This window comes from Ciona robusta, chromosome 11 (assembly GCF_009617815.1).
Source record: "Ciona robusta chromosome 11, ASM961781v2".
Lineage (NCBI taxonomy): Eukaryota > Metazoa > Chordata > Ascidiacea > Phlebobranchia > Cionidae > Ciona > Ciona robusta.
Window position 1 is genome coordinate 3,672,502 of NC_143245.1, and position 20,065 is coordinate 3,692,566.

The 20,065-nt window shown below is 34.7% G+C and overlaps 2 protein-coding genes across 2 annotated transcripts; one reads left to right on the forward strand and one right to left on the reverse strand.

The window, feature by feature from the left end:
* Window positions 1–904: 904 nt before the first annotated feature.
* Window positions 905–9,882, forward strand: LOC149728131 (uncharacterized). Its single transcript, XM_089889028.1, has 5 exons — window positions 905–1,355; window positions 1,869–1,954; window positions 3,927–4,063; window positions 4,294–4,453; window positions 8,987–9,882. The coding sequence occupies exons 1-5, from the start codon at window positions 953–955 to the stop codon at window positions 9,329–9,331; spliced, it is 1,131 nt and encodes a 376-aa protein (XP_089745154.1). The 5' UTR covers window positions 905–952; the 3' UTR covers window positions 9,332–9,882.
* Window positions 9,411–18,814, reverse strand: LOC149728132 (putative methyltransferase-like protein 24). Its single transcript, XM_089889029.1, has 8 exons — window positions 18,627–18,814; window positions 17,049–17,090; window positions 15,720–15,752; window positions 15,428–15,516; window positions 11,529–11,733; window positions 10,813–10,926; window positions 10,545–10,636; window positions 9,411–9,997 (listed from the first exon to the last, which is right to left on the reverse strand). The coding sequence occupies exons 1-8, from the start codon at window positions 18,733–18,735 to the stop codon at window positions 9,677–9,679; spliced, it is 1,005 nt and encodes a 334-aa protein (XP_089745155.1). The 5' UTR covers window positions 18,736–18,814; the 3' UTR covers window positions 9,411–9,676.
* Window positions 18,815–20,065: the final 1,251 nt, after the last annotated feature.

The following is a 20,065-nucleotide window of genomic DNA, read 5'->3' on the forward strand; positions in this document are numbered from 1 at the left end:
AATTTGAGCATAATTACTGATATTATAATATAACAAAAGATAATATATAAAAAATATATTTAAAATTCAGTTATTTGCGCTATAAGATAATTTATGAGAAATGATGGCTTTATGCTAAAAATATAGCGTAGCAAAACCCAGCTTGTCAAAAAGGTAACCTTTATTAACAGTTAATATAATTTTTTTGGTATTGCAAGTTTATACGCATAGTAGGTTCCAAATTTATTAATTGATGTTCGAAGAATACTTATTATTCAAACAATATCAATTTTTATACAATAATAAAAATGTATGTTACATGTCATAAACTAAAGCAATAAGGCAAGAAAAGGAATGTGCAACTAGATTCAAAGCGTTCACTTATTAATCAAAATTAACAATGACTTTAAACTGTCCCGTGTTACCCTCTGTGTGTTTTAGGATTTAAAAAATTACACCTGTTGTGCGAATCTCTAAATAACTCTTGTGTGCTTTAATAAATTTCTTTAAATTGTTGTCAATTAATAAAGGCATAATACTACAAATCCAGCATCACCTAAAAAGGTAATATATTTTGATTTCAGAAATATTGTGCAATATTTGCACAAGTATGTCATCATACCCCGCTGTTATGTTGAAAGTTATTAACATTTGTTTGATAAAATGTTGTAAAACGCTTTTTTGTGCGCTTCTAATATATCGAAGTCACATATTTTCGGTTAAGCTACGTGAGAACTAGTTGATTTCCGGTTCAAACTATATGTCCTTATTCTCATATACGCAGTACTGATACGGTATTGTATTTTCAGTTGTCACAGAATCAATTCAATTAGAAGAGTGAAAAATAATAGGAGGTCAAGCTATTTTTGTTATAAAGTTTATCATAAACGTATAACTTATTAACGAAAAATTAGAACACATATTCGACTTTAAATTTTTATTCTAGGAGGAGGTTATATTATCTGTAAACAGCATGTTAATACGAAAAAAGGGTGACGTAATATTAATTTTAATCTTTTTGCAACTTCTGTACATTTTCTATTTACTGACGGAGGGAAATATTATTTATAAGAAAAAGAGTGTTCTGCGATCAACGATTGCTTTAAAGACAGATAATTGCCGAAAACCTCACGACATGACAAATTTTACAGTTTGCCGCACTCTGCCGTTCACAAAAGTTATTTGTGAAGATCCACTTATTCCTCGCGATTACGACGAATTCGGGATCCATTTTAAAGTTCCTAACAGTGTACATGTTATTTGGTTTGGAGAAGGTCTTAAATTTACATTCTACAACTACTTGGCGCTGAGGTCTATGGCAAGCTTACAACGTCCTAAACGTATAGTGTTTCATTACAGCATAGAAAAGCCGTCAGGTATCAATGAAAACTATAATTCAACCTATTTTAATACCAGTTGAAAAAATATAAACAATTTTTCTACCAAGTCCTGTAGTATGTGTCCCCTAACTGTTTACTGTTTTTAAGACTTGCTCTATAGGGAATAGTATCGGAAAATGTTTGTTGTTTCTTTCTGTTATTTTGTAATATGTGCAAGCGTGGACATTTTAGAAATAGTTCGACATACAGTAAGGTGGGGGAAGACGGGACACATTTTACCTCTATTTTCTCGCCTTGTTCAGTAGTAAACAAAGAACATTCAAGAAATTATAAAACTATATGCCCACGACTCCCATTGACCGTTAGTAATTGTTTATAACACGATCAGGATATTTAGATATTATGTACTAAATGTGTCCCATCTTCCCCTACCCTACTATATATTATAAAACTTGCTATAAATATAATTTGGGAATCATGTTCAGAGCACTATGGTGTAACAACGTACAAAAAATACTTAACATATAAAATGTTGTATGTATTTCATAGGTCCTCATTGGGAAAGGGCAGTAAGGGAGATCCCGTGCCTCGCGTTTAAAAAAACCGACGAACCAACATCAGTTTTGGGTATTCAGGTGAGACTGTTAGCCGCGGTCTATATATATAGTACAATAGGGAAAGATGGGAGACTTAAGCACATATTTCCAAATATTTACCAAATCAAAATAGATGACGGTTTTTGGGTAATACCACGAATTAGTACTATCATTCCTTTACTAATTGACACCAATTGAATAAAATATAATAAAACACACGAGGAGTTATTTAGCGATCCGCACAACAGGTGAAATTTTACAAATTCGAAAACAGACTGGATAAGATAGGACAGTTAAAATCATTGTTAATTTCGATTATTAAGTGTATTTATAACTAGGAATATTCGTAAATAACACGAAATAATACTGAACGCTTTGAAAATCAAGTCTAAACCTTCATTTTCTTGCCCTACTGCTATAGTTTTTAAAGGGCCTAAACACACCCCAAATTTACTTCGCTTTAATCGATAGAGTGTGTTTTTCTAATTCCAACGACACCTTACTTGTTTTAATCGGTTTTGTGTAACCAAAGATATTCCAGCTCAAACACCGTGAAATTCATAAAACTGATTTGAAAGTTGCGTGGCGAAAAAATTGAGAAGTGTACTACCCACGTGACAAACACGTCACAAAATTGTTGAAGCGTGGCCGCTCTCATTCAGAAAGGCGAGAGGCAGTGTTTTCAGCATGGATATCATATATATAATATATGATATCTATGGTTTTCAGCGAAAAACGCGAGAACAAAAAAAAACGCAAAAAAGCACAAAAAAAACGCAGGTTTCGCTTTTACGAATGAATCAGTCACGTGACTAGTACGTTCCTACGTCACAATCACGGAGCTCGTAGTAAAAAAAGATAGCGCTAGAGATCACTGTTTGAGGACGAATATCTCCGCTTATACTGGACCAATTTTAATAAGCAAAGTATTTTTTGGAATCAATAAAACGGTCGCTTTATGAATTTACCATAAAAAATAAAAGTGACATGGGGTGTGTTTAGGCCCTTTAACATGTTACCTACACATTATATTATTGCATAACAATTGGTATTGTGTGAACGACAATGCGCAATGTTCGAACATCAATGGATAAATATTGTATCCTACAAATGCATATGCAAAGAGATTAAAACCAAAAAAGATTAAAACCAGATTGGTTTTAATCTCTTTGGTATATGAATTTCTAATAACACAAAATTGATAATAACTGTCAATAAAGTTTTTATTTTTGCTACAAATTGGGTATAACTACTCTGTTTTTAGCACAAGCCTTTTCTCATAAATTATTACCAAGTGCAAATGACTAAATTTCGAATATATTTTTAAAATATTATCTTTTTATTATATCAGCATCTTATAGTTGTAAACCCCTGAGGTATAAATTACTAAATTAAAAGCAAATATTTTAAAGTTCGGCAATGAAAACATACAAAACTACAATGTGGAGGAAGGTAGAACTCTAAATTGAAATATATTTACATTAGCAGTATTCTGCAACTTGTAGTAAATCTACCGAATTTAACAGGCTGTGCTATTTTCTTTGCCATGTAAACTTCAACTTAAAAAAATCATCGGTTTTACTATGATTTAGCGAGCATTTAAAAATAGCACCTTACTATTTCGCATTGTTTTACCTGTTCAAAGTATACTGTTTCTGTTTTACATATTTTTTACATATTTAAAATCAGTAATCAGATTTGACGGGCGTTTTATAAAGTCGTGATAATACTGTCGAATAATTCTGTAACCTTATTTTCCTGACCATCATTAAATGGGGGTCCGTGAAAAGAAAATTAAAAAAGTCTCCTCTGACAAAGTGTCCCATCTTTCCCCACCCTACTATATACACCGTACAAAATAAATTCACAACGTGTAAACCGTGGGGAAGATAGCAAGAAAAGCAAAGTTCATAACTGAACAATTGGAACATTTTTTAAATATATATGTGTGTTTTAGTTTCCGCATTTTAAAAAAATGTCTTGGCTTTAATGTTCGTGTATGGTTTTGCAGCTTGATCAACCTATTGCACGAACCGACGCAGCCAGAATAGAAATATTAATAAAGTACGGAGGAATATATATAGACCTCGACGTTATTACGTTAAAAAATTTCGATGAACTTCGAAAGTATCCAGTTACAATGGGAAGGTAAGACCATTGGTTTTATGTACTCGTTATTATAGGATTTAACGACCAGAAACGTGTTGAGTTACAATTATTACCAACTTGGCTTAACATCATGTTATAATAGTAAAAAAACATTTGTTAAATAAAAACATATTCCCTATTCCCAGTGCATAAAAACATCAAGGGCTGATTTTGTAGGGTGCTGTGGCTCATAGTTCGCTATGGTAATGGCGCATATATCCTACTACCAGATCCGTGGAAGTCGCATTCAGCATGGGCATTCTACTTGCGGAAAAGAATTCATTGTTACTACGAGAATTCTATAAAGAATATCCAAATCATTTTGGAGACAATATTTATCAACATTTCACAACGAGATACATCAAGAAGTTTTACCTAAACAGACCGGAGGTGACCAATATATGATTCGTTCGAAATCTAGTAAAAATTCGTTTGCAAATTACCTAAAAATGTGCAAACCCTTTTACTTTGTCTCTTCACAAATCGCACATACAGTGTACAAATCGTTAAATAACTCTTTGTTTTTTTAACATACTAAGGGTGGGAGAAACTGGGACACGAAAGTACGCATTGCCTCATATTTCAAAATTCCAAAGATATGACTTTTGGGTGATACCACGAACTTGTCCTGTCATACACGGCCTACTAGAGATATCTGTAGTAGGCCGTGTGTCATACATTTATTAATGACAACACTTCAAAGAAACACCTTAAAACACAAGAGAAGTTATTTAGGTATTATCACACACCCGATAACTTTAGCGATTGGCAAACAGGTGGGGTGAAGTGGAACAATCTTGTTAATTAGAACACGAAATAACATTGTGCGCATGAAGAATTGGTATTGTTCGAAAATATCTCATTGTTAGAACTCACATTGATAAATATATTACAAATTTAAACTAATAGTAGAGTAGGGGAAAATAGAACACTTAAGCACATGTTGCACAGTATTTTTAAAATAAAAAAACATGACGATGTTTCGGTGATACCAAGAAGTAATTTAGCACTTCACACAACAGGTTTAATTCTACAAATTTAATAAAAAAAACAGGAATACACGTAAACAATAACGAAATAATACATCACTTGATAAACAGTGTACCCTATAAACGTATAAGGGCTTGTGATAACAGAAAATTGGTAATAACTAGTAGTAAAGTCTGCATTTTTTGCTACAAATTGGGTATTTTTTATTTAAACAGTATTCTGCAACTTGTATAGTTAACCTACCGCACCCACAACCAACCGGCTGTGCTAATATAGTTGCGCTATCTAAACTTTATTTATATAACTTTAAAACGATATTTTTTGTTGTTTTTATTCCAAATTAAAGTCATGTTGACCCCTGTCTATTTTCCCCATGTTTATAACTCAGCTTTTTCACAAAACTAATCTCTGAAACTAGTTTAACCGTTCAAACTCACAAACTAAAAAAATTTACCGGTTTTACTATGATTTAGCAAGTATTCAAAATTAGTACCTTAATTATTACTTTTTTACCTGTTCAAAAAATATAACTACTGTTTCTTTTTAACACATTTTTTTAACGTTTAACAGCAGTAGTTGGCTTTGACCACCGCTTTTGTACAGTCGTGATGATACCGCGATTTATTCTGTAACATTATCTTTACGAAATATCATCAAATAGGGATTCGTAAAAAAAATTTTTAAAATTTAGCCTGACAAATGGTCCTATCTTCCCCTACTCTACCCTAGTATACTGAACTAAGTATACTATGACTCTACTATATAACAATTACTCATGAGGTGTAGTAGGATTGGGGAAGATAGGACACTTTTTCAGACGAGACTTTTTTTTAATTTCTCTGTACGGACCCCCATTTAATGGTAATCTGGAAAATACGGTCACAGAAATTTTCGAAAGTAATATCATGACTTTATAAAATGCGCTTTAAAGCTAATTACTGTTTTAAAATATTTTTAAAAATATGTAAAATAGTAGATATTGAACAGGTAAAAATGCGAAATAGTAAGGTGCTAATTTTGAATGTCGCAAAAATAAAAAAAAAACTGAGATATACGCATAAGAAATATAAGCAAGGACCAATATGATTTTAATTTGTGGTAAAACAACAACAAAAATATCGGTTTAACGTTATATATATAAAGTTTACATGGTAAAGAAACTAGCACAGTCAGTTAAATTCGGTAGATTAACTACAAAGTGCAGAATACTGCTAATGTAAATATATTTCAATTTAGTGTCCCATCTTCCCCCACATTGTATAGTTTTGTATATTTTCATTGCCAAGATTTTAGAGGTTAGCTTTTATTTTTAACCTATACTTCAGGGGTTATTCAACTATAAGATACTAATACAATAAAAATATAATATTTTGAAAATATATTCGAAATTCAGTCATTTGCACTTAGAGATAATTTACGAGAAGTAGCTTGTTCGAAAAACATTGAAGTAATACCCAATTTGTGACAAAAATGTAAATTTTATTAATAGTTATTATCAATTTTTGTTATTACAAAGTTCATATACATTTGTAGGATACAATATTTACAGTACAATGGGGGAAGATGGGACACTTAAGCATATATTGCCAAATATTTCCCAAATCAAAATAGCTGACGGTTTTTGGGTAATACCACGATTTAGTACTATCATTCCTTTATTAATTTACACCAATTTAATAAAATATAATAAAACACACGAGGAGAAAATTAAAAAAAAGTCTCGCCTGACAAATTATCCCATCTTCCCCCACCCTACTATATCAACTGATGTTCGAACATTACCCATTGTCGTTCGAACAATACCATTGTTATACAGTTAATATATTGTGGGTAATATGTTAAAAACTATACCAGTAGGGCAAAAAAAGGAATGTTTAAACTTGGTTTTTAAAGCGTACAGTATTATTTCGTGGTATTAACGTGTATTCCAAATAATAAATACACTTATTAATCAAAATTAACAATGATTTGAAACTGTCACATCTTATCCCGTATTTTTTTCGAATTCGTAAATTTTCACCTGTTGTGCGAATCGCTAAATAGCTCCTCGTGTGTTTTATCATAATTTTTTGAATTGTTGTCAATTAATAAAGGAATGATAGTACTAATTCGTGGTATTACCCAAAAACTTATTGTTCAAATGTAATAATCCTGTTTCAACCAATTAACACCGGTCTATATGGTAGTTGAGAAGGTACGGTTATACACATTTTTGTTTAATGCTAAATCGGACAAGAAAATAGAATGAAAGGGTTTCCCATCTTCTCCCACCCTACTATAATCTTATTAAAGGTAACAATAGAACAAATAAATAGAATCACGGAAAAGAGCCATTTGTTTTGATTTTTGAAATATGGGTCAATATGCGATTGAGTGTGCCATCTTATCCGTAACCGGCTATTTCCCGCCCGGCTAATTCCCCCCGGCTATTTCCCCACCGGCTAATTCCCCCCAATGACTATTTCCCCCCGGCTAATTCCCCCCAATGACTATTTCCCCCCGGCTATTTCCCCCCCGTGACTATTCCCCTCCGGCTATTTCCCCCCCAAGACTATTTCCCCCCGGCTATTTCCCCCCCGTGACTATTCCCCTCCGGCTATTTCCCCCCAAGACTATTCCCCTCCGGCTATTTCCCCCCGGCTAGTTCCCCCCCGTGACCTTTCCCCCCGGCTATTTCCCCCCGATGACTATTCCCCCCGGCTATTTCCCCCTTGGCTAGTTCCCCCCGTAACCATTCCCCCCGTGACTATTCCCCCCCGGCTCTTTCCCCCCGGCTATTTCCCCCCGGCTATTTCCCCCCGGCTATTCCCCCCGGCTATTTCCCCCCGGCTATTTCCCCCGGCTATTTCCCCCCCGGCTATTTCCCCCCCGTCTATTTCCCCCCGGCTATTTCCCCCCGGCTATTTCCCTTCCGACTGTTCCTCCACCGGCTGTTTCCCCCATGACTATTCCCCCCTGTGACCATCGTGTTAGGGTGTTAGGGGTTAGGGGTTAGGGGTTAGGGGTTAGGGGTTAGGGGTTAGGGGTTAGGGGTTAGGGGTTAGGTGTTAGGGGTTAGGGGTTAGGGGTTAGGGGTTAGGGGTTAGGGGTTAGAGGTTAGGGGTTAGGGGTTAGGGTTAGGGGTTAGGGGTTAGGGGTTAGGGGTTAGGGGTTAGGGGTTAGGGGTTAGGGGTTAGGGGTTAGGGGTTAGGGGTTAGGGGTTAGGGGTTAGGGGTTAGGGGTTAGGGGTTAGGGGTTAGGGGTTAGGGGTTAGGGGTTAGCCGTGGATAATAGTCTCGGGGGAAATAGCCGGGGGGAAATAGTCCCGGGGGGAATAGTCCCGGGGGGAATAGCCTGGGGGAATAGTTACGGGGGGAAATAGCCGGGGGGGGGATTAGCCGGGGGGAATAGTCACGGGGGGAAAATAGCCTGGGGGAATAGTTACGGGGGGAAATAGTCGGGGGGGAATAATCACGGGGGGAATTAACCGGGGGAATAGTCACAGGGGGGAAATATCCGGGGGGAATAGTCACGGGGGGGGGAAATAGCCGGGGGGGAAATAGCCGGGGGGAATGGTCACGGGGGGATTTAGCCGGGGGGAAATAGTCAGGGGGGGAGTAGCCGGGGGGAATGGTCACGGGGGGAATTAGCCGGGGGGAAACTGTCAGGGGGGGAATAGTCACGGGGGGGAAGTAGCCGGGGGGGAATAGTCACGGCGGGGAAGTAGCCGGGGGGAAATAGCCGGGAAGGAAATCGCCGGTGGGAAAACGCCTGGGGGGATATAGCCTAGAACCCCATCTTATCTCATCCCACTAAATATATCCTTATGTATAAGAGAATTTAGTAAACAAGTTCTCCATCTTAACATGTGGCGCTGGTAAAAAATTCTGATTTTCAATAACTGTAGCCTGAGAAACGTCTTAGTCTTCAAAATACTAAACATCTCTTATTTAGTTGGAAGCTCATATTGAAGAAGTTTCGATGAATCGTCCGAACCCATTCTCTAATCAGGACGGTGGCCACCTAGCCACCACTCTCAGTCGTTTTGACATAAGCGATAACTATTTTTTACATTTGCATCCATCTCGATCACTTTCATTAACAATTCCCGATGGTATGGACTTTACAACATGGCGAGAAAACCGAGTGCGAAAAGAGGATAATGTTTATGGTGCAGCAGCCAGAGTGGCGTTATTTGGAACAGAGGATCTTGTGTTTAGAGTCGGGGAAACAACGTTTAGTAGGGCGCCAACTGAAAAGGTTGTACCGTTTAAACCAGTAGAAAGAAACGCAATATAACACTGTCGCAAAAACCAATTTTGTTGGTCATACTTACCACCTAAAAACCTATTGTATATACCGCCCACCGAAAACAATGTTTGAAAGAATTGGTTCTTGTTGTTTGAAAGCTATACTACTACATTTATTAAAAAGCTACTTTAAAAAAACAAGATATAAGCAATATCCAGACACATCATAAACAATAAATGTGGTTGCATTATTCTATTGTATATACGGGTAAATGTTTCTAATATTTTATAACCTCGTTATTTGAGTATTTTTATGCTTTTAAGTTCGTTATGTTGTATAAATTACGTCTAAAAACACGCCGTTTTAGATATGTAAACGAAATATTCATGAATATCATTCAACTTTGCACGGACTTTCCACTTTAAAGTTAACAAATGCAGTTTCCCATAAAATTGCTCCACCTTTATTAACCATGCCCGCTTTATTCTGAATCTGTTGAAAATTTGGGTTTTTTTGGACGATTCTCGTTGCTCTTACGTTGTCTGTGTTATTGTACAATCGCCAACCATGCTCATTCAATGTCGTCAGTTGTCGGTAAATATTTCTGCATCGCTTCAATTTGTCAGGATTTGAAATGGGACCCAACAGATGGATTTCCTGGGCGTACTGTCGAACGCACTTGTACAAACCAGTGTCCAGTAGTTCTTGCATCAACTATGTTACAAAAAAGTATATATTAGATTTGGAAAATAGGGGGAACTGAATTAATATTATTTTCCTAATTCATAAGGTAGTAAACAAAGAACGTTCAAATAATAATTATGCATTTAACCATAGCCTCACGAATATAAAAGATCGTTGGTATTGTTTAAAACACCGTTAGAAATAATGAGACATTTTGTGCCAACGTATCCCATCTTCTGCCACAGCACTCTAACGTAAGATACTTAATATATATACAAAAATGAAGGCATTTCCAATAAAACCTATTTTAAACGAAATCAGTTGAATACAGTAGGGTGGGGGAAGATGGGACACCTTTTCACTCTATTTTCTCGTTCTATTTGGTAGTAAACAAAAAACATTTAAAGAATTATAAAACCGCATTCTCACGACTCCCATAGACCGTTGCTTATTGTCTTAAAACACGATCAAGATATCTGGATATTATGTGCAAAAGGTGTCCCATCTTTTTTTTTTTTTTTTAAATATGGAACGCTTCATGATTTTGCGTGACCCCACTATAATACACAGCTATTACGGTGTCTTCAAATCCTCCTTGTGGAGCGTCTGTATCAATTTTTAAATAATCCATATATCTTCCGTTGTGTCCAAGCTCTTTAATCAGCGTTTCTGTAAATAATGGGAATAATTCAAGATATTTGACTATTTCTTAACACATTGTTAATGGCGGATTTTAGGTAATAAATTGAAACAAATTATCAATTAAAGAAGCGTTCACAACAACTGTTAAAATCTTGCCTTATGTACAACGACCACACAATGGTACAAACACTAAACACACTTACTAAAGTTCCTCATTTTCCAGCCATTAGCATCTTTGTCAATATTTTCACTTGAAATTCCCAGTTTGTGAAATACGACACCTGAATCTCTCACGTGACCATCCGAAAGGTCCATTGCTAAAATAAGATTACACGCAAATGAGTTAATACGAACAAACACATGTGGCAAGTAGGGAAGAATACTACTAGCGCATCGCCAGCAGGGGGAGAGAAAGGAAAGTCGCATTTTTTGAGACCTTTAAAGATTATTAAAACAAAAAAATTTTTTAAAACAAATTTTATTAAAAAAATAGAAATACCAATAGCTGCACCTACAATGATAACAACATTTCCCGCCCCAATAAATTGGCAGCCGACTTAGTAAAACATGGAAAACGTAGTAAAACAGGCTGTTATTAATTCCTAAAATAAAATATCGACTGTTAGGATGTGTTAGGAAAACCATCGCATGTAGGATATGCCAAGCCAATGTCAAGCTCGCGATAGAGCATTACTTTTTTAAAGCTTAGAAGTTCGATTACAAAAGTGCCAAGCGCCAAACCCAGGTGCGACTATTAGTTTTTGCACACGAGAGCGTAAAATGTTATAAATAAAGCAATTTAAAGATAATGCCAGATGCTAAAACAAACTAGCCACCAACAAATTGGTTGTCATGCAGAAAAAAAAAGGAAAAATGTAATATTTTGTACATGTTAATAAGAAACTTTATAACTAGTTACTTGGATCAAAGGAATGAACTTCACATCCGCGCTTTGCAACCTCGTCATCAAAAGTAAAATCATTTCCGACACCAAAGGAATACATAAGGCATTTGTAGTTGGGATCGTTTGCCCGCTCCCAGAACTTTGGTTCTTTGCATAAGTCGTAAGCTCCATCACGGTCTATGGCACGTCCACCGAGGTATTCGCTATTCGTGCATTTGTACTATAATGTAAAAAAACTTGCGTTGCGTGAAAAAAAATTTCGTTTGAAATACATACATAACTATGGGGTAAGATAGAATAATGTTAGCATTATCAATACAGTATCGTAGTTTAATAAAGTATGCTGAAGTATTTCGTATTCAGTTTGATTTTGTCTTGTAAAACTAGTTTTAAGTTTGTAAAAAAAATAGAATATAAACATGGGCAAATCGGCAGAGGTATAGTACAATGTGGGAAGATGGGACACTTAAGCACATATTGCCAAATATTTCCAAAATCAAAAATTTTGGGTAATACCACGAATTAGTACTATCATTCCTTTAATAATTGACACCAATTTAATAAAAAATAATAAAACACACGAGGAGTTATTTAGCGATCCGCACAACAAGTGAAATTTTACAAATCTGAAAACACACAGGATAAGATGGGACAGTTTAAAATCATTGTTAACTTTGATTATTAAGTGTATTTATAAATAGGAATATTCGTAAATAACACGAAATAATACTGTACGCTTTGAAAATTAGTCTTAAACATTCTTTTTCTTGCCCTACTGCTATAGGTTTTAACCATGCCGCTCTCTATAGTTATAGAGGGCGCCATGGTTTTAACCTTTGGTTTTAACATGTTACCTATACCTTATATTAGTGCATAACAATTGGTATTGTTTGAACGACAATGGGTAATGTTCGAACTCCAATAGATAAATATTGCACCCTACAAATGTATAGGAACTTGTAATAACAGAAAATTGATAATAACTATTGATAAAGTTTTTATTTTTGCTACAAATTGGGTATTACTACTCTGTTTTTGGCACAAGCCACTTCTTATAAATTATCACCAAGTGCAAATGACCAAATTTCGAATATATTTTCAAAATATTATCTTTTTATTACATCAGTATCTTTTAGTTGAAAACCCCCTGAGGCATAAATTACTAAATTAAAAGCAAATCTTTTAAAGTTTGGCAATGAAAACATACAAAACTACAATGTGGGGGAAGATTGAACTCATAATTAAAATATATTTACATTAGCGGTATTCTGCAACTTGTAGTTAACCTACCGAGTTTAACAGGTTGTGCTAGTTTCTTTGCCATGTAAACTTTATACATATAACGTTAAACCGATATTTTTTGTTGTTTTTATCTCAAATTAAAGTCATATTGACCCCTGCCTATTTTCATTATGCCTATATCTCAGTGTTTTTTTACAAAACTAAAACTAGTTTTATGAGACAAAATCAAACTGTACAAACTATTCAAGGTTGTTTTATGAAGCTATGAAACTAGTTTAATCGTTCGCACACGCGAACTAAAAAAATTCATTGGCTTTACTATGATTTAGCAAGCATTAAAAATAGCACCTTACTATTTCGCTTTTTTTACCTGTTCAAAATATACTGTTTCTATTTTACTAATTTTTTTAATATTTAAAAACAGTAATCAGCTTTTTTCCTGATTATCATTAAATGGGGGTCTGTAAAATTAAAATTAAAAAAGAGTCTGATCTAAAAAAGCGAAAAAATCTTCCCCCACCCTACTATAACAAAAAATATCATTTATATAAAGTAATTTATTTTTTTTGTCTTGTCATTGTAGCGTTGTGGGTTTTCATTTTTATGGGAGTTTTTATTGGCAAACTTTGAAAGGTTTGGCTTTAATTCAATGGTTTATATCTTAAAAATAATTCAAAAATATTATACGGATATAACAACAATCTAATATTTGGAAAATATATCCGAAATTCAGTCACTTGCACTTGGAAATAATTTGTAACAAGGAGCTTGTGCAAAAAAATATTGTAGCAATTCCAATTTGCAACAAAAATGTAAACTTTATTGATTGTTATTATCAATGTTCTGTTATTTTTAAGTTTATATAAATGGGTAGGGCACATTGACACATATTTATCAATTTATGTTCGAACAATACCAATTTTGATACAACAATATAGCGTATAGGTGACATGTTAGAAACTGTAGCAGTGGGGCAAAAAGAAGAATGCTTGAACTTTTTTAAAAGCATTTCAATTATTCCTTTGTATTTATATGTATGTAAAAGTATTTGGTAAGGTAAATAAAAGCTGTTTAACACCCTCCCACAAAAGGAAAATACAAACAAAACCTAACAAGTTCGTTAAAACCCATTGCCAAAGTCACCGCTTTTGCTCTATTTTGGCCACACAAAGACGGCAGTTGGACTACTTTTATATATTTGACCGTATCCGAATACTTTATACTGCCCGCTAATTGCCATACGCATATATATATGCTACTAAATGCGCTTGAACAGTAATTTCGAGAACATCTGAATATAAACAATATTTAATTTTACAACCAAGAAGTACGCGGGTTTCACATTAGGGCGTAACTCAGTTCACACAATTTCCGTACGTTGGGAATTGACTCTAGTAAAGTAAGGAATCGCAGCACCTGCGAACTACTGAGTGGCCTGTGTTTGTAACACTGATTAAAGAAACTCGTAGTCTTGTGCGGCCTCTATGATCGTGAACCATGTGTTCGTTTGATCGGAAACCACGCGTTTTGTGCGATTTTGATTAACAGCAACGCCTTCCAACTAAAACCAAACATGTTCTCATGCCAATTTCATCTTTGTTACGTCATTAGCTTTCTTGCTCGGTTATTCTTTATGGTCGCACTCGCAGAAGCTTAGCTTTATACAATGTCCGATTCCATGGATTTTAAATTTAGAGAAACCAACGCGATTTATACATTTTACATGCCTGGCTACAGGTACAATACCATAAAATAAAATATGAATTAAATTCGGCCGTATTAATAAATGACAAGACATCCAGTCGTCAATACAACGTTTTAATCTCTCATTCTGTCAACCTGTGATGGTGGATCCTATAATGGTGTAAAAATCGGGTAAACCTTTGATGGCATGTGGACAATATAGCGGTGCGTCTCCTTTTAGCGGTTATACAATTTTATTTGTTTTACTACAGTAAATTAGTTAAATGACGTGATCGAATATTTGGATGCGAGAATGTTGAATCGTAAATAATCGGATTCCCGCGGATCCCTAACGAGTGGTTTGAACCTCAGCCCATCCCTAACGAGAACACGCCCCGCTTTGGTCAAAAAGCATCGCTATTCAAAAAAATTATACAGAACACGCGGTTTGCGGTTAAAAAGAACGATCGCTTCGTAATTCCCAGTGTTGCAAAATGTGGAATTAAAAAAAAAAATGTTAAAAATATTTATAATTGTTTAGGCAGTTTTTTGGTATTTCAATATAAAAACTTAATTTTTTTTTTTTTTTATTAAAAATCAGATGCGGAAACATTAGACGCTCTTATAATTTGATATGGGCTGTAATTCGTCGACGCTACATTCTCTGCAGTTGTGATTCGTTACTTTCAAGATAAAAAAAATTACAAATAATAATAATAATTAAAGAGCAAGCATATGCGCTGACCAGTTTCGTAATCGTTTAGACTTAAGTTGCTTTACTTAATATTTTTTTATTGTAGCAACAGCACAACAAGGGTCAGTGCTCAGCATAATGTTCAACTGAGTGCTAAGCGTCAAAAAAGAAGACGCTCGGGCACTGGGTTTTAAGCTCGGGCTTGGCTCGGGACATCCTTAGTTAACAGTGACTGTATTAAATCGTTATACTAAAATATTCGTTTTTTTTTTGTTGAGAAAATCATTCAATTAACCTGCATTTTATAAATGTAGTTCCATAATCGTTCAAATTCTTGTTGAGGGGTAGCTTCGCCGGGGGTTCCAAGCCCTTTGCTTTCTTCCGCTTAAAACAAATGTTACCTTGATGTAATACCGAGGATTATTCTAAAAGCTAAATTGCACAAAAAAACACAAATCTACAGTTAAAAATTAACTTTAAAAATGCGTATAAAAGTTGATTTTTTGATTGTGTTATTTTGTACGAACATGAAATTCCTTCAAAATAAAATGGTTGATTATAAAGAAATATAAAACGCTTAAACATACGTTGTTCGATGACCGGAATGTGCTGGAGTTGCGCTGAAAAAAAACATAACGTCCGGTAAACAAACTTATAGAAGATCTGTTGATTTTTAAGCATTCTGAAATATGAGATTATGGTAGGGTGGGGTATAAGTAGGAACGCGGAGCGAACTGGGCTCATTTTTCCTGATTTTACGTGCACCCCTTTGTGATGATACATGAAAACAAACGTTAGTATTATTCGACAGTATTCTCACGCTCCAACTTAGCGCTAAATCGGTTACTGTTGTTAACTATTAAAACTTGCTGCTGAACGATTACAACATTTTTTCAATGGCCGCTATTATGTAATGTAAAATTAAGATGTGAGAAAAAATAGAAGGGGTATAGTTTGGCTTGAATTAGGAATACCATATTTTTTATCAGTATGGGTTTCATGTGCTTACGGTATTCCAATCCTATCATATCCCACATTACGTTTTGTTTGTTTTACTACTAAATGGGACGAGAAAATAGAGTTAAAAAGTGTCTTCCCCCATCCTACTGTATGTTACATTTTCTAATAATTCATGCACTGTTTGTGACACAAAGACCTGCAACAGGAGAGGTTGAAGGTGTTTATGACCCAAATAGTAGGGCCTACAAAAATTAGTTTAACACCACCACGAATAAACGAATATATGCAGTAATACAGCACACAGTTAACACTGGTTTTCAAAGCAAAAAAACAATGACGTTTAAGAAAAAATAAATTTGGATATATAGTGGTTTGAGGTGTTCCTGTCAGCATTCTAAGGCGTCCCTTGGATTAGTCAATAGGCGAACGCGGATTTACGGATGATGCTACTTAATGGTTGACTGCGAAAAAGTATAGGACAGGATGTTAAGGTTTCGCTTAAGTGCATAACTAATGTGTGTGTATTTCTGCATTCAGTACAATCCTAACTCTTATCATACAAGGTGTGCCTGTTCATTAAACACATAAAAAATAATTTTAAAAGCACGCAATCTTTAGTTTAAACAAAAAACGATTTAGCAATTAAAACAAAACAAGCGTGGTAAAGACATAATCGGGATCGAGAAGGTCGGAAACTCGTTCAGTCTATTTTATCGTTCCATTCGGTAGTAAACAAAGAACATTCCAAGAACCCTAAAACCGTATCCTCACGAGGCGCCTTCTATAGACCGCTGTTAGTTGATTAAACACGTCAAAACGTGTAAGTTATTATGTGCTAAACATCTCATCGTACTATATAGTGTATATTGGGTATATTACAAACAGTAGGACTATAAGTTAGAACCAGAATGCAAGCTTAAATAAAGCACAACTTGTATAACGATCGTTATAATTACCAACAACAATTTTTTCTTCATGTTCCACGGTTTCCGCGATCTCTGTAACACCATACAAAAATTAATTTTGAAAGTATATAGTAAAGTGAGGTAATAAAAAACAATGGGGTACTAGGGGTAAGAAAGGACAACCCCCCTAGCCCGCTAAAAAAAATATATTTTTTCAAACGGCTTTTGTGGGTAAAAAATACATTTATTGGCTTAATTTTATAACTGTCATTCTAGGTGGTAGTTAGTTTTTTGGTAAAACACAAATTACTAAATCGAACAAAAAATTGTCAAAAAAACTTTATTTGAGGTTTGCTAAACTTTTTTTGTGAGAAGGCTTTCGTGATAAATCTATTATTAATGCAGGTATTTGCTACATATTTAAGTACCTTTTTTTTCTCTTGTTTTTTTTACCCCAAAATTGCTTTTTTTCTTTCTTTTTGTTTATTTTACCTTAACCAATATTAACTTTTTGATAAGATTAATTTTTAAATTATGAGTGTATATTGTTTTAATTTATTTATTGATTTTAAAGGTAATCAAGTATCAAAAAAAATATTTTACAGCTTTGTCCACACTTATGATTATGTAGTTTATGTTTTAGGTTAAGACTTTTCAGTTACGAGTCATATTTATGTTTATGTTGCTAAATTTAGTTTAGATAAAATCAAGATGTCATTTAGATTTTCAAAAGCCTTTACGATTTAGTTAAACCAAGTGTAATGCTCTGGTTACTTCTGGGATTTATATAGGTTTTATGCAACTTATTGACTTTGGTTTTAGTCTAATTAATGTTATTTGTGGGTAAGCTTATGTTTAAAAGGAAGTAGTAAGGTAAAAATGGTAATTTATAAAAAAAATAAGAAAAGCTTTAGAAAAAGGCTGTTAAAAGTGTGTTGGGTATATTTTGCTTTTGTAGAAAAGTGAAGAAAGGTTGATGTTTCTGATAAATATAGACTAAGTAATGACATTATGATAATGCATAACATGTATGACTATTATTTGTATTACTCCCCTGTACTTGCGTTATTATTTTTTTTTGATTAAGTTATGTTGCCTTTAAAACCATTGTGTTTTTATTGACCTGCTAATGTTTTTTACCCTAAAGCAAGGGTAATAAAAGCAGCAGAAAATTTCGAACAAAATATTAAGTAATCATAGAAATTGTACAATCTTTTTAGCACATCAAGGTATGATTAATACTGTTCGTCCAGACTAAAAATGTTTTTTACTACTTTGAGAGAAAATCAAAAGTTTATATTTTCGTTTTTTTGTTACCCCACTTGACTATAATATTAATAAAAAAGTTTGTAAAATAATATTAACGAACTAAGAAACAAAACTAATCAATGAAATACGCGCATTATTGTCTCAATACGACCGTTTTTTTTTTTTTCAAAGAAAAGAACAATACATTAAAGAACCTGCCGTTTCGGTACATTTGCTTTCAATGGAGAAAACAAAAGCTCATAGTTTATAGGGCACAGGCGATGGTTCGGAGCTGGGCCTTTCCATCGAACCCATATAACCGTTTTGTCGGTAAACATCAGCAACACATACACTAAAACAAAATTATGTTTTGGAAAATACCTTTCACCATGTTTAGTTGTTGCGATATCACATTTGAGTAATGATGAATGACGAAAACTACAAATGTAAGTCCCACTCCAATAAAAACCAACAACTTCGAGTTAGGCATCGTGTTACCTAATCTTAACACTACGACGTGATAATATATAATGCAATATAATAACCTGAAATATGTAACAAGGATAAAGAAATAACACTTCTGTTCATTTAGGTCCCTGGCCTACTTCTATCTGACAAACGCCTGATGATAAGTCGCGCACGGCTAGGTTTGAAGAATTGTTGTACGGTGCAGGGTGTGACGTACTCTCTTTGAGCATATTTCTTTTTCTTTCTATTTGCACTGAGGCGTGTTTGGTGAGCCTATACAGCGCCACTCGTTCAAGTCAAAAATATGCTTTTTATATGCTGAATAAACCGAACTAGACGAACTGCATTGTTTATCCCAAAGTTAGTATAGACGACTTTGGTTTATCCACCTTAACTGTAAACAGTGCCAAGCGTTTATACCTTATTTGAAATTGTCTGATTTGCAAAGACGGCAGTTTGAATCACCTTATCAAACTATATTTGCTTTGTTGTCATTCTGTAACCATGTTAGACAAACGGTCTCTAGTATTTGCTATAATGTTTACAGTAAAGTATTTGAGGTACCGTTAGCGCTTACTTCCTGTAAGGAAATTGTGGGTGGGCAATCGGCTGTGGCTTCAGTATACAATTCGCCTAGAATTACACAGTTTCTGCAAATCACTGCTCGATTACCTACGATTTACAATATATATTTCGTTGTATATTCTCAGATCGGAACCTATCCTTTGTAATACAATAAAGTAAAACAATCCTATGTTACATCCAATCATACAGTCATGGTGCGTCAACCGTCTTGTTCTGCTCAACAATGGAAGCGACAACACTTAACAGCTTTGGCTTCTTGGTAGTAAGCTTTAAGCTGTATGCCCGCTTCTGTACATTAACTGTTTCTCTGTTATAAGTTGCGCGTAAAAAGTAGTAAACCTTTGTAAATAATTCAAAGCGAGAGAGAATTGACTACACTCACACTGACTAAACAATATAAAAATTGACACACGGCCATCTGTATTCTGTTCATTCTGTGGTGGATGTAAAGTTTATATCAACGGATAAGGAAAGACGTGTATACATGAGCATACTATGTAAAAGATATTGGATTAATTAATGTGCGCGGCAGGGCTTCTTAAAGTCGCGCAAAGTTTGCCCCCGCTAACACCAATGAATAAAATCGTAATACACAGAATGCTTAACGTCCGAAACTTGCGTCTGTTAACGCAAGGCTATCCGACGCAAGTGATTTTTTTATTCTATGCAAAGGTTCTGTGTACAGCCACCTTTTTTTCGTTTACGTATCATAATCTGTCGGTTCGTTTTCGGATGCGATTTACGCACGTTAACGTAATATGCATTCT